The sequence below is a fragment of the Catharus ustulatus genome, chromosome 6, assembly GCF_009819885.2.
Source record: "Catharus ustulatus isolate bCatUst1 chromosome 6, bCatUst1.pri.v2, whole genome shotgun sequence".
NCBI classification, from domain to species: Eukaryota; Metazoa; Chordata; class Aves; order Passeriformes; family Turdidae; genus Catharus; species Catharus ustulatus.
The window spans coordinates 16,535,373-16,547,867 of record NC_046226.1 but is presented as its reverse complement, the minus strand read 5'-3'; the positions used below and the strand labels follow the sequence as shown (position 1 = coordinate 16,547,867).

The window sequence follows — 12,495 nt, the reverse complement described above, 5'->3', positions numbered from 1 at the left end:
TAATGAAAACTGATGGACTAGAGATTTTGGGTTTTCTGCCATCTAGCACAATTTCTACATTTGAATCAAAGAGACAGTTCAAATTTTCATGGGGAGCAAATTCCTCTGATCTCTAAACCATACATATTTGAAGTGAATTCATGCTGTCTGCATCTATTAACTCACTTAATTCACTATATCACAAGTTAAACCTTGCTGAAAGTATTATGGGATAGACAAGTGACAGCAAAATACTAGTGTGTGGAAGGAAAGTCACAATCTTTTCTTATGATCTTGAACAAATCCCAGTTAACCTTTCTGCACCACAGGTATCCTGGCTGCTAACTGAGGCTACAATTCTTATTTTGTGGAGATCTGCTTCTAGATATCAAGCTAGTGTTTGTAAAATATTAGAGAAAGGTGCAGGATATCACCTGTGTCTGCTGGTTTTCAGAATATACAGACAGAAAAGAAACACATGAATGTGTTAAAATAGGCTGTAATTTCTTTATGGAGGCTTGGGCAGAATTCCAGTTGCTTTAAATCATGTATTTAATTAATACTCATCTATTCAAGTGCTGCATCCCAACCAGGAGCTGACGTTGTATTTGCTTTGCTATAAACATAATAGGATGAGTTTGTGGCAGAAGAGAAGGCTTATTTTAAGCTTCTTAGAGATATTTATGAAATAAATGTTTCCTGACCCCACAGGGAAGAAGGGGAAATAAAGCAAGCAAGTCATATCTGGAGTAGGACACCACCACCTTGAATAGGCAAACTCAGTCTCACTGTCACTGGGAGCAGTGGCAGGGTCAGAGCTAGATTTAACTTTGTCAGCTGCAAAAATTCCCCTCTGTGAGAGACCACAGATGGAGCAAGCCACACAGGTCTAGGAATTTGGCTTGGGCCCAGCTTGAAAGTAGACCTGAGGAGGCAGCAGCCTGCAGAGAATTCCTCTGCTGCAGCTCCCAGATGGACACTGGCTAATGCCCTGGTGCCTTTCATGGCACAGGGAGCATGTGGGTTCTACAGTGCTGAAGCAACCTCTCAGGTCTCTTGGTTCATAGGCATTATTATGTCTATCTTTGTAGACTCCTGCTTCTGGTCATATTTGAGTTGCTGACAGCACCTATTATCTCCATGGATGGAGTGAGATAGAGAGCACCTCAGGGCCATGCCTGGACTGATGGCTGTACATGTCAAAGCTTGTCCCTGCACCTGCAGAAGCCAGGAGAGCAGGGGAGAATCAGTCCTGCCCTCTCAGGCACTTCTCCTTGGCTCCACGTGCAGTCAGTGGAGAAATGCTATTGAGATGCAATGTACCACTGTACATGGTCTGACCTGCCCTTGGGCACACTGGAGGCTCATGCCAACACGTGGAGTCAGAGCTAGATCACTGGTGATTAGTTTTGCTTTTCCTTTGTTGACACATTCTGCTCCTGCTGACTTCAGCTTTTGCTATGGACGTGGGTATTTAAAATTGGGTGTCACATAGCCACACGTGGATTCAGGTGGTGTCTAGTAATTTAGACAGGTTGTGAGCATACAGCATATGGAATGTGTTCTTTCCATTATTTCAGTCAGACATCCCTGCTCAGCATTTATTATGCAAAAACAAACTGTAGATCAGATTTTCGTATTTAAGGCATATAAACAGCTGGGAGTCTGATAATATTTCTATGAAGTCTCAAAGTTGAGAAGAGGTTATACCAAGGACTGGAGGGCAGAGCAGCTAAATCAACTTATAGAAATGAGATAAACAACATAAAAAAGAGTTGTCTCCATGCCTGATTGTACATACAACTACTTCTCAGAGAGCAAAAAACAAACAGATTCTGTAGACATTCTTGAGAATTTTCCTTTAACTTTCACTTTGGTTGGTACCAGAAGCTGGGGTATGGAATTGTTTAGTTCCAAGCTGCTGTTTTCATTCTGCACTAGTTTGTCAGTCTGTTCTCTGTTCATGATCTATTTTGGGGGCATGTAAAATAACACCAACCAACCAATCAACCCACCACCAAACAACCAACCCAAGGTTTTTTTTTTCCAGTGAATAGGAATTTATATAGTGAAGTAGCAACTTTTTTGCATGCCCTATGAGACATGACACAGATTAGTCATGAAAGAGAAGTAGCAGGAGAAATTCTGCTATTTGTGTTGCATTGGAAAACCCTTGGCCTTCAGGAAACTAGAATAATTCTATTCATGCCACTGGTCAGTACCTATTAGTTCACAAAGAAGAAATTTTTAATGAAGGTGAAAATGAGCCTAAAAAATCTTTGGTGTTTTGTATTCCTTTATACTAGTTTCAGTTAGAACTAATGTTGTTGGCCTCTGGTGTACTTGGAGCAAAAGGAAAATAGGGCTTTTTGCTGAGAAGCTTTTCTGTTACATTTTCATGTCTCAGTTTTTTCATCTTTTTTTTTTTTTTCCCTGCAAAATATTGAACAGCTGTAATACTAAGCTGTTTGTATTAAGGTAATGTATACAACAGTAATGAATTAGGCCCTTCACAGAGCTAAAGCTTTCACAGAGACACAAGCCAAGGGAGCAACAGACAAAAAAAGTCCATCCAGATGTTAATGGAACAATGAAGTCCATTTATAGTTTCGTTGGAGACCTAAGGCTGTGTCTTTTAACTAAAGGCAGCCATAACCAAGCAATCAGAACTGAAAGTGTTAATGCAGCTTTCATTAAATAAATAGTCTATGTTTTGGCATGTGTGGGTTCTGTTAGACTGAGTTACAGCCCTGACAATTTCTCATTCTGTAACACTTTGTTTTAAATGTTCACTAGATGCATTACTGGGTTTATTTCAAAGCCACACTTTTTTTTTTTTTTTAAATCAGGGGCTAAGCTCATGTTTATTTGAGGCTGCAGAAGAATATCTTTCTTTGCCAGTGGAGAATCTGCGTCAGCTATGAATGACAAAAAAAGAAATCTGACTCATGGCAAATATTTGAAATAAGTCAGTGGGAACATTTGAGAAATAGGAATGTATGCCCTACCATGGAAGAGCATGTGTGCTGTGGCTCAAAAATGGCTAGAGCATACTACCTCAAGGGTAGCTTTGATTCCTTGAAGTGTGACAAGCAACACATAGTCCATGAAACCAATATATCCAAGTGCACTGGTGAGAAAAAACTCCCCACAGTCTGAGGAAAGACATTCAGAATGAAAGCAGATGAGGTTAAGAGGTCAATTCTGAATGTTGGGAAGATAGGTCTGGTAAGAAACTTGCTATTGTGGGTTTTCCATGATGAATTTATGACATGTTGGTTGAAAGTGAAAGTACCTTTCAAATCAGAAAAGTTATCCTTGTGTTCTTTGTGGTTTATGCAGGGAAGCTTCCATTTGGTTTCTATTTTAAGCCATAATTATTTATAATGATGACTGTTAGCATGCTTTGTTTTGTCCTTAGAGATCCCAAAGAACTCTTACAGACTGTATATTAGGTCACTTTGTTAACTTAGTTGATATGAATGTTTTAAGCCCAGGAAATACTGAGTATCTGCTGCACATCAATTTCAAAAACTAGGTTTAAATCCAATGTGAAAATCTTTCTGTTTTCTTAGCTAGACAGCATAGTTCAAAGATGATTCCTCTTGGATCCTAGATTTTGGGAGACTATTTTAATTAGGATCATGTAGTGTGTAAAGTTTTGTCTTCTGAAGCGACATAAACCCAGAGGTCCTCAGATCTAAAACCACTGTCTCAAATTCTGTTTTCTGTTTATATCGCACATACTGTAAGCCCCTAATGCATGAAGACAACTTCCCTACTAATATTGCCAACCTGAACTGGAAGCCTTTGCACTCTTCAAAAATTGCCAGTTGCTTGTGATCAATGAAGTTAAGTTTATATTTCTCCAGTTAATTTTCAAGATCCTATTTTGGGCTTGAAGCAAATTTACTTACTTCTAAGTGATCTAAATTTCTGTTTTCTGCATTTTTTCTTTGCTGGTGCCTTTGAGCTTTAACTCTTCAGATAACATAAGCTATGGTCTCAAAGGACTTGCTGTGTGAGAATCTGACACTATTGTGTGGAAATGTTATTTTGTGGTATTATTGGGACCATGCTGTGCTTCTCTTTGCTCAGGAAAGCCCTATGGTGCAGATGACTTCCTCCCTGTGCTCATGTATGTGCTGGCCCGCAGCAACTTGACTGAAGTCCTTCTGAATGTGGAGTATATGATGGAGCTCATGGATCCTGCTCTGCAGCTAGGAGAAGGTAAGAATACAGTGTTTGCTCATGGGATATTCACTTTGGAAATCATCATTTGTCTCACCTCAGTGTTCATGAAAGTGGAGCAGCAAGACTCAGGATAGATTTTGTGGATAATGCTTTGGCCAGTCTTTTCAAATCTGAAGCTCTAAAATTATTGCCAAATACTTTAACTCCTTTTAGCAGTGCAGTGCCTTAAGACACAAGCTAGAAAGGCAGCGACTCATCACAAATGATAACTGAGGTTCTGGATTAGCAACCCAAACAGAGACATCTTGTGTTCCTCGGCCCAAAGGCTGAAAAGCTGAAAGGTTTTTTGCCAAAATTAAACGTCTGCTGCAAACAATTGTGCAGATACTTTTATCTATTCCAGTGAGAAAAAAAGCACATTTCGTGAAGTGCATTGTATGCCTCATGGCTACATTCTCATGGACACTCTACTCCTAAATTTGAACCCTCTAACAATGTTCTCTGAGTGAGCATCATAGTGAGACAGAGGGAAAAAACAAAGTTAGGTTAGAGAGGAATATTGAGTTTGGAAGTGACTAAAGCCCTCTGTTATCAGAGAGATAAATACACGAGGGAATTTTGGGCCTCTAGTTTCTTAAATATAGTTTGGAAAGCACATGCTTCCCAAGTGAGTTACATACTCTGAATTAGGAACACGGATCATTTATCACCAAGTAGTCACTAAACCAATAAAATGCAGTTTATTTTAGACTTTGCTTTGGTAAGTACTGAGGTATAGAAAGTGTCCTGGATGAACAACAGACTAATTTTATTTATATTAAATGAGGATATAAGTCTGAAACTAAGTATGTCATTCCAGCGCAGTGCAGAGTGGGATGGAAGTAAGTACTAATTGGATGATTAGTAGCAATACAGTACATTAGTAAGGTGTTCCTGTGCAGGCTAGTGTTTCTGCTGAAAAGAATTCTTAGCAGAAAAAAATGTTAGCTAAAGTACAGCATTTTGTGGTCAAACTGCTTTTGGTGACTACTCTGCACACAGGTTCTTCATTCCAAAGGGACCCTCTACCAGGCTGGCTACTGAAGTCATCTGAGATGGGGAGCTCAGGATATCAAAAGCAAAATTGGCTGGAAGTTCTCTTAGCTCAAATATGCAAAGACTCTATGAAATATGCACTCCAGTCCAAAGGGAATATTTTGTGAGGGAGTTCCAGATCAAACTGACTGAATAATCATATCAGAAAGGACACTGGGAGTAACTGCAGATATGAGGAATGGCGGGGAAAGAACATCTCAGTGAAGACAGCTCTGAGGTTGGAAAGTGTAGAACTGGCAAAGTTAACTTGAGTTAGGCTTTTCAAAGTTGAATAGCAAAAGGTTTTCAGGTACAGAAATTGAAGGAAAAGAAGTAAAGCATAAGTGAGAAAACTGTGAAATTGCATAGGTCAACATACAAAATCACTTCAATTTTGCCTCAAAATGAAAAATATACTTTAAATTCACTTAATAGCAATGGTGATGCTGACTGCTGAGGCAAAGGCAAGGAAAGATTACAGGGATGGATGGAAATGAAGATACTGGAAGTGGGAAAAAATTCTTTTAAAAAGTTGTGATCAATTCCTGTTTTGGGGTACTGAGAGCTCTTCCTCCCTGGGTTTGGAGGGATAGGGACACACCTTGTCCCGGGTCCCATCACAGCTACCTCTGACTCAGCCAGAAGAGGAGAAATACTGAACGACAGACAAAGGAGGGTAGTAACTGTATTTAAGAGGAGAAAAAGTTTTAGGCTTCTTAGTCTATTCTCAGCACCTCTTTGTAAGAGATAGTAAATAAAAATGTTTCTTTAATGTTTCTTTCTTTCTAAGAAAAATGAGTGTTTTGGGCAGAAACCTTTGAAACTGTAGGACGCTCCCCATAGATCTCCCGGAGTACAGGAAGTCAAATGGCCGTGTCTTGGTCTCTACACCAAGCTCTCACGGCGCTCTAAAAACACTGCTCTTGAAGCAGGTGCTGTCGTCGCCTCCCTGAAGCCGCCAGCCACGCTGAGCATGGGCTCAGCAGTTCCTGAGGAGCCGCAGGGATGATGGCGATGTGCGAGGGCCATCTAGAGGCGCTGCTCGGGAGAAGCTCCGGCCCAGCAGCCGCGGCTGTCCCCGTTCCCGCACAGGGATGTCCCCGCCGCTGCTGCTCTGCAGCCCCGGCCCTGCCTGAGGGCCGAGCTGGGAACCAGCGCTTCATCAGCCGGGCTCGGGCTGCCCTGCCACCAGACCCCCTCCCTGTCCTTGCCAGGGCGTATCTGCACCTCTGTGGCTGAAGCCGGATTTTATCATGGCCCAGCTGCCACCCCGTGGCTGCAGCTGGTTATTCATTTCCTGCTGCAAGCAGAGCCACAGCAGCCGCGGGTTCTCAGGGAAAAGGCCTTTTGCCGCTTTACACTGTTTCTCTGCCTTACCAAGATTTATCCCGCAGCCCTGAACAGCCCAGGAACTGCAGGTGAACGCCTGGGATGCCTTTGTAGTAAATAGAGAATGGAGGGAACAGAGCATGACTTGTTCCTGTGGTTCTGAGACATCCCTCAACAGTGTTGACCCTACAGGAGCCCCAAAATCCAAACATTCGAGTAGTGTAGCTGGAGGGCTCTGTGCTTCTCCTCAGCTATCTATGATTATTTCTATTTCCCTGCATTGTGGGGACTGCTCAGGAGGCCCAAGTTATAGATCGGTTGCATGAGCCCTGTCAAGCACAACGAAAAGGTGGCCGTGACCCAAAGAATAAACATCTGTGGCTTGAGCTTGTTTGTGAAAGCAGTTTTTGTAGCTCTTTCCTTTCAGCCTGTGTTCCCTCCCAGGACATCTACAGCCTCAGCAGTCTGGGCAGCAGCAGTGATGTGGAGCAGGAGGGGCTGGAGGGTGCTGGTCATCAGGTGTCCTTCACTTGGTCAACAGCAGTGACCGCTGCACTCCCTCCATCAAGGCATGGGCAGTGCGAGGGTCAGACCACTGCCCTGTGGGCATCGGCAGGGTGGGAGCAGGACACCCATGAAGGTGTGATGTTCACACAAGACTTTCACCTTTTGCAGGCTCCTATTATTTAACCACCACCTATGGGGTCCTGGAGCATATCAAGAACTATGACAAAATCACCGTGACACGGCAGCTGAGCGTGGAGGTTCAGGACTCCATCCACCGCTGGGAGCGACGGAGAACGCTGAACAAGGCCCGGGCTTCCCGCTCGTCAGTGCAGGTAGCTGGCATTATATCCTAGGGGAAAAGCCTGCATGCTTTCTCCATACTTAGAAAGCTTGAATATGGTAATTATTTTAAAGTGAAATTAATTGAAATCACTATTAAAAAAGAAGAGTACATTGGGTGCAAGATTTCCAGATCTTAAAAAAACACACCACATTTGAAATACATACTACTTATGAAATCAGTTTTGAAATCTTGAAATACCCATATGATATTGTAATTTTTAATATGACTGCAAAGTGATTTTTTTGTTCATTCTCAAAAGAGGTATGCTAAGAGCCTTTGCATGTGGGCACTGTGGTGGGGACTCAGAAGCCCCTCTTAATCACCACCCTTAATGCCTGGAGAAATGATGGACTAAACTGAGATGTGAGCAGGCTATGCAGGGCTGCTTCTAGATGCCGTAAAGCTGTAGGAGGGTCTGAGATGTCCCAAGAGACAGTCCAGCAGTAGAAAAGATCCATCAAGGTCTGGTTGGTTTTCAAGCCCACGCTGTGCATGGTCTGGCAAAGATCACCCTGTGCACCAGAGGGAGAGGGTCGCAGGACAGAGTGGTGCTCTGGGCCTCCAGCTGTGGAAAGACTGGTCCAGGCAGGCAGGCAGGAGGATACCCTGCCAGCCCTATGTGCTGTGATCAAATTGTCGCCCGCAGGGAGGCAGCAAAGGCCACGTCTCATGTTCTGTGGCGCTTTCACAGTGCAGAACTGAAAATTGTGCATGCCGAGGGAAAAGGCAGGGGAGAGTCTCCTGTGGGGGGGAGTGTCCATGCCAAAGTATGGAGTTGAACAGGTTTCCCATATTGCAGTCAAACCAGTCCCTGATGATCTCAGAAAATGTGAATGGTGGATGAGATACAGCAAATATCCATCCAGCCCTGAGTGCTGCTCTGGCAGTAGCTCATAGAAGTAAGTACCCAGCATGGAGCATAATAGCTGAGAAAGCAAATGACACATTTCCCCAGAAGATTCCCACCACCTCCAGCAGCTGAAGGGCCATTTTTCACCCCTTTGAATGAGGGGCAGAATCACAGACAGGAAAGCCCAGTCTGGCAGAGCTAAACAGCTTGCTGATATGTTCAGCAGGCCTCTACCCATCCTTCTGCCTGCCTTAATAAACTGCAGTGATACTCCTTAAATGTAGCTTGGAAGCCTATAGTCCACACGTTTGGAAATTCCCCTTCTGCCAGGGAACCTAATTATTTTCTGAACAAAATGGTTGGGATTTGTTTTGAAGTTCACAGATGCAGATTAAACACACAGGTTCCACTGTGACCAAAAGCCCTCTAGATTCTGTTGTTTATGTGTTTAGCAAGATGAAAGTTGTCACAACAGCTGTTACTGCCTGAAACAGGATACAAGTAAATCAACCTTCTCAGCGTAACTTCTGCTATTTCCTTACCAAGGGAAGGAAGTTCAGAGAACCCACTCTCAAGGTGCTGTTTGGGTGATTCTGAAGTTGCAAGGGCACCACACTGCTAGCCCTATCCCATTTCTGGGAAATGGGGCTTTCTGGCCAGATCTCTGATGTTTTTGGTCCGTTGTTCTTGTCTGTCACTTCCTTGCAAACCCTATCTTCACAAGCTGTAGAAAGATGGGAGAATGAACCATTGCAGATCATTCTCTAAGGATATTCACTAAAATCAGAAAAAAAGCACTTTGACTTCAGTCTCTTTATTGTGCTAATTATTTGATAAAGGGCTTATTTAAATATTTGCTGATTCAGAGTCTGTCAGAGGAAATAAAGGCGAGAACCACTAGGACATTGGAGAATGACTGCAGGATATTTGGGAGCTCTAGGCAGCTAGAGCTTTGTGACTGAATTCTTCCTCCTTCAGTCCTAGGTTACTGTGTTAACTGCAGGGTCTCTTCTCATGTTTCTCTCCAGGATTTCATCTGTATCTCCTTTCTGGAAATCAGTGGTCAATCAAGGACACTTGCTTCTCGTCGTGACACCACAGCTGAGCAGCTGAGCCAGCAGTGTGCTGAGAAGTTTGAAGTGTCCCATCCCAAGGACTATGGACTCTTTGTTTCTGTTGATGACCAGTGGCTGCAGCTAGACAAAGATGCCCTTCCTCACCATATCAAAGCCTCCCTGCTGAAGAGTGAAACCAAGAAAGATTTCCATTTTATTTATAAACCAATAGACCAGAAAACCCCACCACTTCCAATTGTTAAAGAGTCAGACTTTTCCTAAGGGACATGCTGCATTTTTCTGTCTTTGCTGTCATCCTGGAAGAGCTGGATAATTTACCTTATGAGATCCTCTGGCATCTGCAGACCTCAGAAGTTGTCTGGAGTATGGCCTTCAACATAGGTCAGATGGGCTGATTGCAGATGGTGTCTGAACAGCATTTCTTGGTAGAGGTCATTTGCAGAAGTAAAAGGAGCATTCAGGAGAACATTCATCCTCTGGAAAACTTGAAGTATCAATCCTCAGAACCTCTCAGCTGCAACCAGCCAACACTGCATAATGTAAATGAACAGTAGAGAAAATCCAGAGATCTAGCAAAAAGGTGAACATTTACTTTATAAAAAATGATGGCAGGTGTGAATCACATCTGTGCACAAGGCCTTTGAAAGGCCTGCACACACCTCAATCTATTTGGAGTAAGACTGTGTTTGTGCCTTATGGTATCTGTTTACCCAGTTAGAATAAACTGGGTCTTCTCTGATGTATTCAGTGGCATAGGGTTGCCACCTGTAGCAGAACTCCATCTCTGTCTTGATGTCAACAACATGTCTGCTTTTGAAATCCACACAATTACAAACAGTGCAAGATGACCCTGTACTTTCACTAAGAGTATGTTTTTGCCTTCTATCTATTTGTCACTCAAATCAGGTAGCATAGGCATTTTCAGCAATGTATTTTTCCTATAGATTGAAAGTCTTCACTGTCAGTTTTACATGTACAGCAGTTTTATTCACGTTGGTTGTTTGATAGTGTCTGGTTAATTGTATATTTATTTCAATGTATGATATGGTGCAATTATTTTAAAATAAGCCTTTGTAAAGAACCTAATAATTTGCCCAGTGTATCAAACCAGATTAAAATTTGAAAGTCAAAAGGAGTTAGAATTAAATAACAATACCTTTTTACATGGCTATCATTTTCACAAGTGTTATTTTAGCTGTAATTCCCACCAGATTGTTACGTTAATAAATTCAGGCTGTTGCAGACAGAACTTTCTAATTCTCCTTTCTATGTGGGCTTGTAGTCATTCAGTCATTGCAGACTTAAATTTCCCTGAACAAACAAATTCCCACAGAATATATCTAATCAATGCAAAAAGCATATTTCAATAAAATTTTCAGGAGCCTTAATTGCAAGACAGGTACGTATGTTCTGGGTGCCTTCATACAGGCAAGATTCCCACTGAATTTTGTGAGAACACAAAATACTGGGTTGTCTGCATGCAGGAAGCCAGCAAACTCTACTGCAGCTCCACCCACATGGAATCAGGCTTAGCAAAACTCTGATTACAAAAAGGTGGCTTACTTTGGGTTTTGCTGAAACCTGCTATTGTTTCCTCCCAATAACATTTAAAAGAGATTTAGGACACCTTGGGCCAGGTTGCCCAAGGTCTCTGCCTTACTCCTGAAGCTCCAAGGATAAAAGGGTATTGCATGTAGCTTGTCCCTCTCTCAGTCTCTGGGCCTTGAAATAAATACCCACGTTTCTGTGCCCCAGCTGTAGTCAAATCTGCATACAAATAGCAAACCAGTGCTGTGCATCTGCCAGCATGGGCTGTGTGCACATCTTGTTGGGAAGGGACAACAACCAAGAATGAGGAACAGTGAATGACAGCAATCTTGGTTTTGAGGATATGTGCAGAGCTTGCAGTGTGTGACAGCACAGCTGACTCCAAATTCATGGTTATTTCTGCTGTGTGCAGCTGTTTGCACCTCTGCCTTGCCTCTGGGCAGCACTTCTGCAGAATGCCAGAGTTGAAGCCCTCCCTCATGCTGCCATCACCCTCCTGCAGGGCTGTGTGCCCCTGCTGGAAGTCTGGGCTGCTCTTAGGGTGGCACTTGGGATGCCAGGGCTAAACCTGAGACACAAGTTTCTGATGGGAGGTGATGCTGCCCTGAGGGCGCTCACAGGTGTGGCTGTCTCCAGTGCCTCCCCAGTGCCTCCCCACCCTGCCAATGGTCCAAGATCCCACTTCAGCTTCCCAGAGCTGTCAGCCCCTGCCTCAGTGATGCTGCAGCAGGAGTGGTCTCCAGCTCTCATGCCCTCAGCCTGTCCCCATTTCCAGGAAGGTGCTGAATGTCCAGGGCTGGGGCTTCCCCTGATGCTCCCCTGATCCTTGGCCTGATCAGATTATCATTATACTATAACATTCACAGTTAGTGAGCCTAACAGGGTGGGAGGTTAAAGTAGAAACATGGAAGGAAAGAAGATAGGACTGATCTGCTGGCTATTTCTGCAGAGTAACTAGACTTTTCACCAGCCAGGGTCGAGCAACTGATTGATGAAGTGAAGCAGTCCAGCACCTCACAGTATCCTGGGACATCTGAGTCACCAGCTGGACCTTGGGGCCTGGGAGAAGTACAGGATATAGAGCTGGTCAGTGGAGCTTGTGGAAACAGTGCTAAACCACTGCAATCTGAATGGGCTCAGACCTAAATTTACTAATGTCTAGACCCAAAATCAGACCTGCAGATTCCAGTTTTTGAAATGCAAGGAGTGCCTTGAAATTTTACATTTAAGTGGGCTATTCTCAAATTGCACATGCAATTTTCCTCTGGCATAACAGCAGCAAAGCTTTGATTTGATTTGCAAGAGCTGCCATGGCTCTCCCAGAGATTATTGACAGTAATGCTAATTACTGTGCCTGTAAAGAAATCCCTGTGCTAGGGCTCAGTGCAGAGCAGAGCGTGCTCAGAGGCTGTGGGGCAACTGCCTTGTTTGGTCCTATCATACAAACAACCAGCAACATTAAACATACATCTCTGAGGTCTGGCAGCCATGTGGCCACAAGTGTCCCTTGTCAGGGAACATAAACTGGGAGATGATCTGTATTTTGGATGACCCAGGACAGAGAAGGACGCTGCCTCTCCAAGCTCACAGCTCAG

General features: G+C 43.5%; 1 protein-coding gene across 1 annotated transcript in view; it reads left to right on the top strand.

Annotated features, from left to right (window-relative positions):
- Positions 1 to 10,552, top strand: part of LOC116997380 (ras and Rab interactor 3-like) — a 157,926-nt gene extending 147,374 nt beyond the window's left edge. The window contains exons 24-26 of the mRNA XM_033061961.1: positions 4,078 to 4,209; positions 7,252 to 7,415; positions 9,305 to 10,552. Coding sequence (XP_032917852.1) covers positions 4,078 to 4,209; positions 7,252 to 7,415; positions 9,305 to 9,613 — 605 coding nt within the window. The 3' untranslated portion in view covers positions 9,614 to 10,552. The remainder of the gene's footprint in view (positions 1 to 4,077; positions 4,210 to 7,251; positions 7,416 to 9,304) is intronic.
- Positions 10,553 to 12,495: the final 1,943 nt, after the last annotated feature.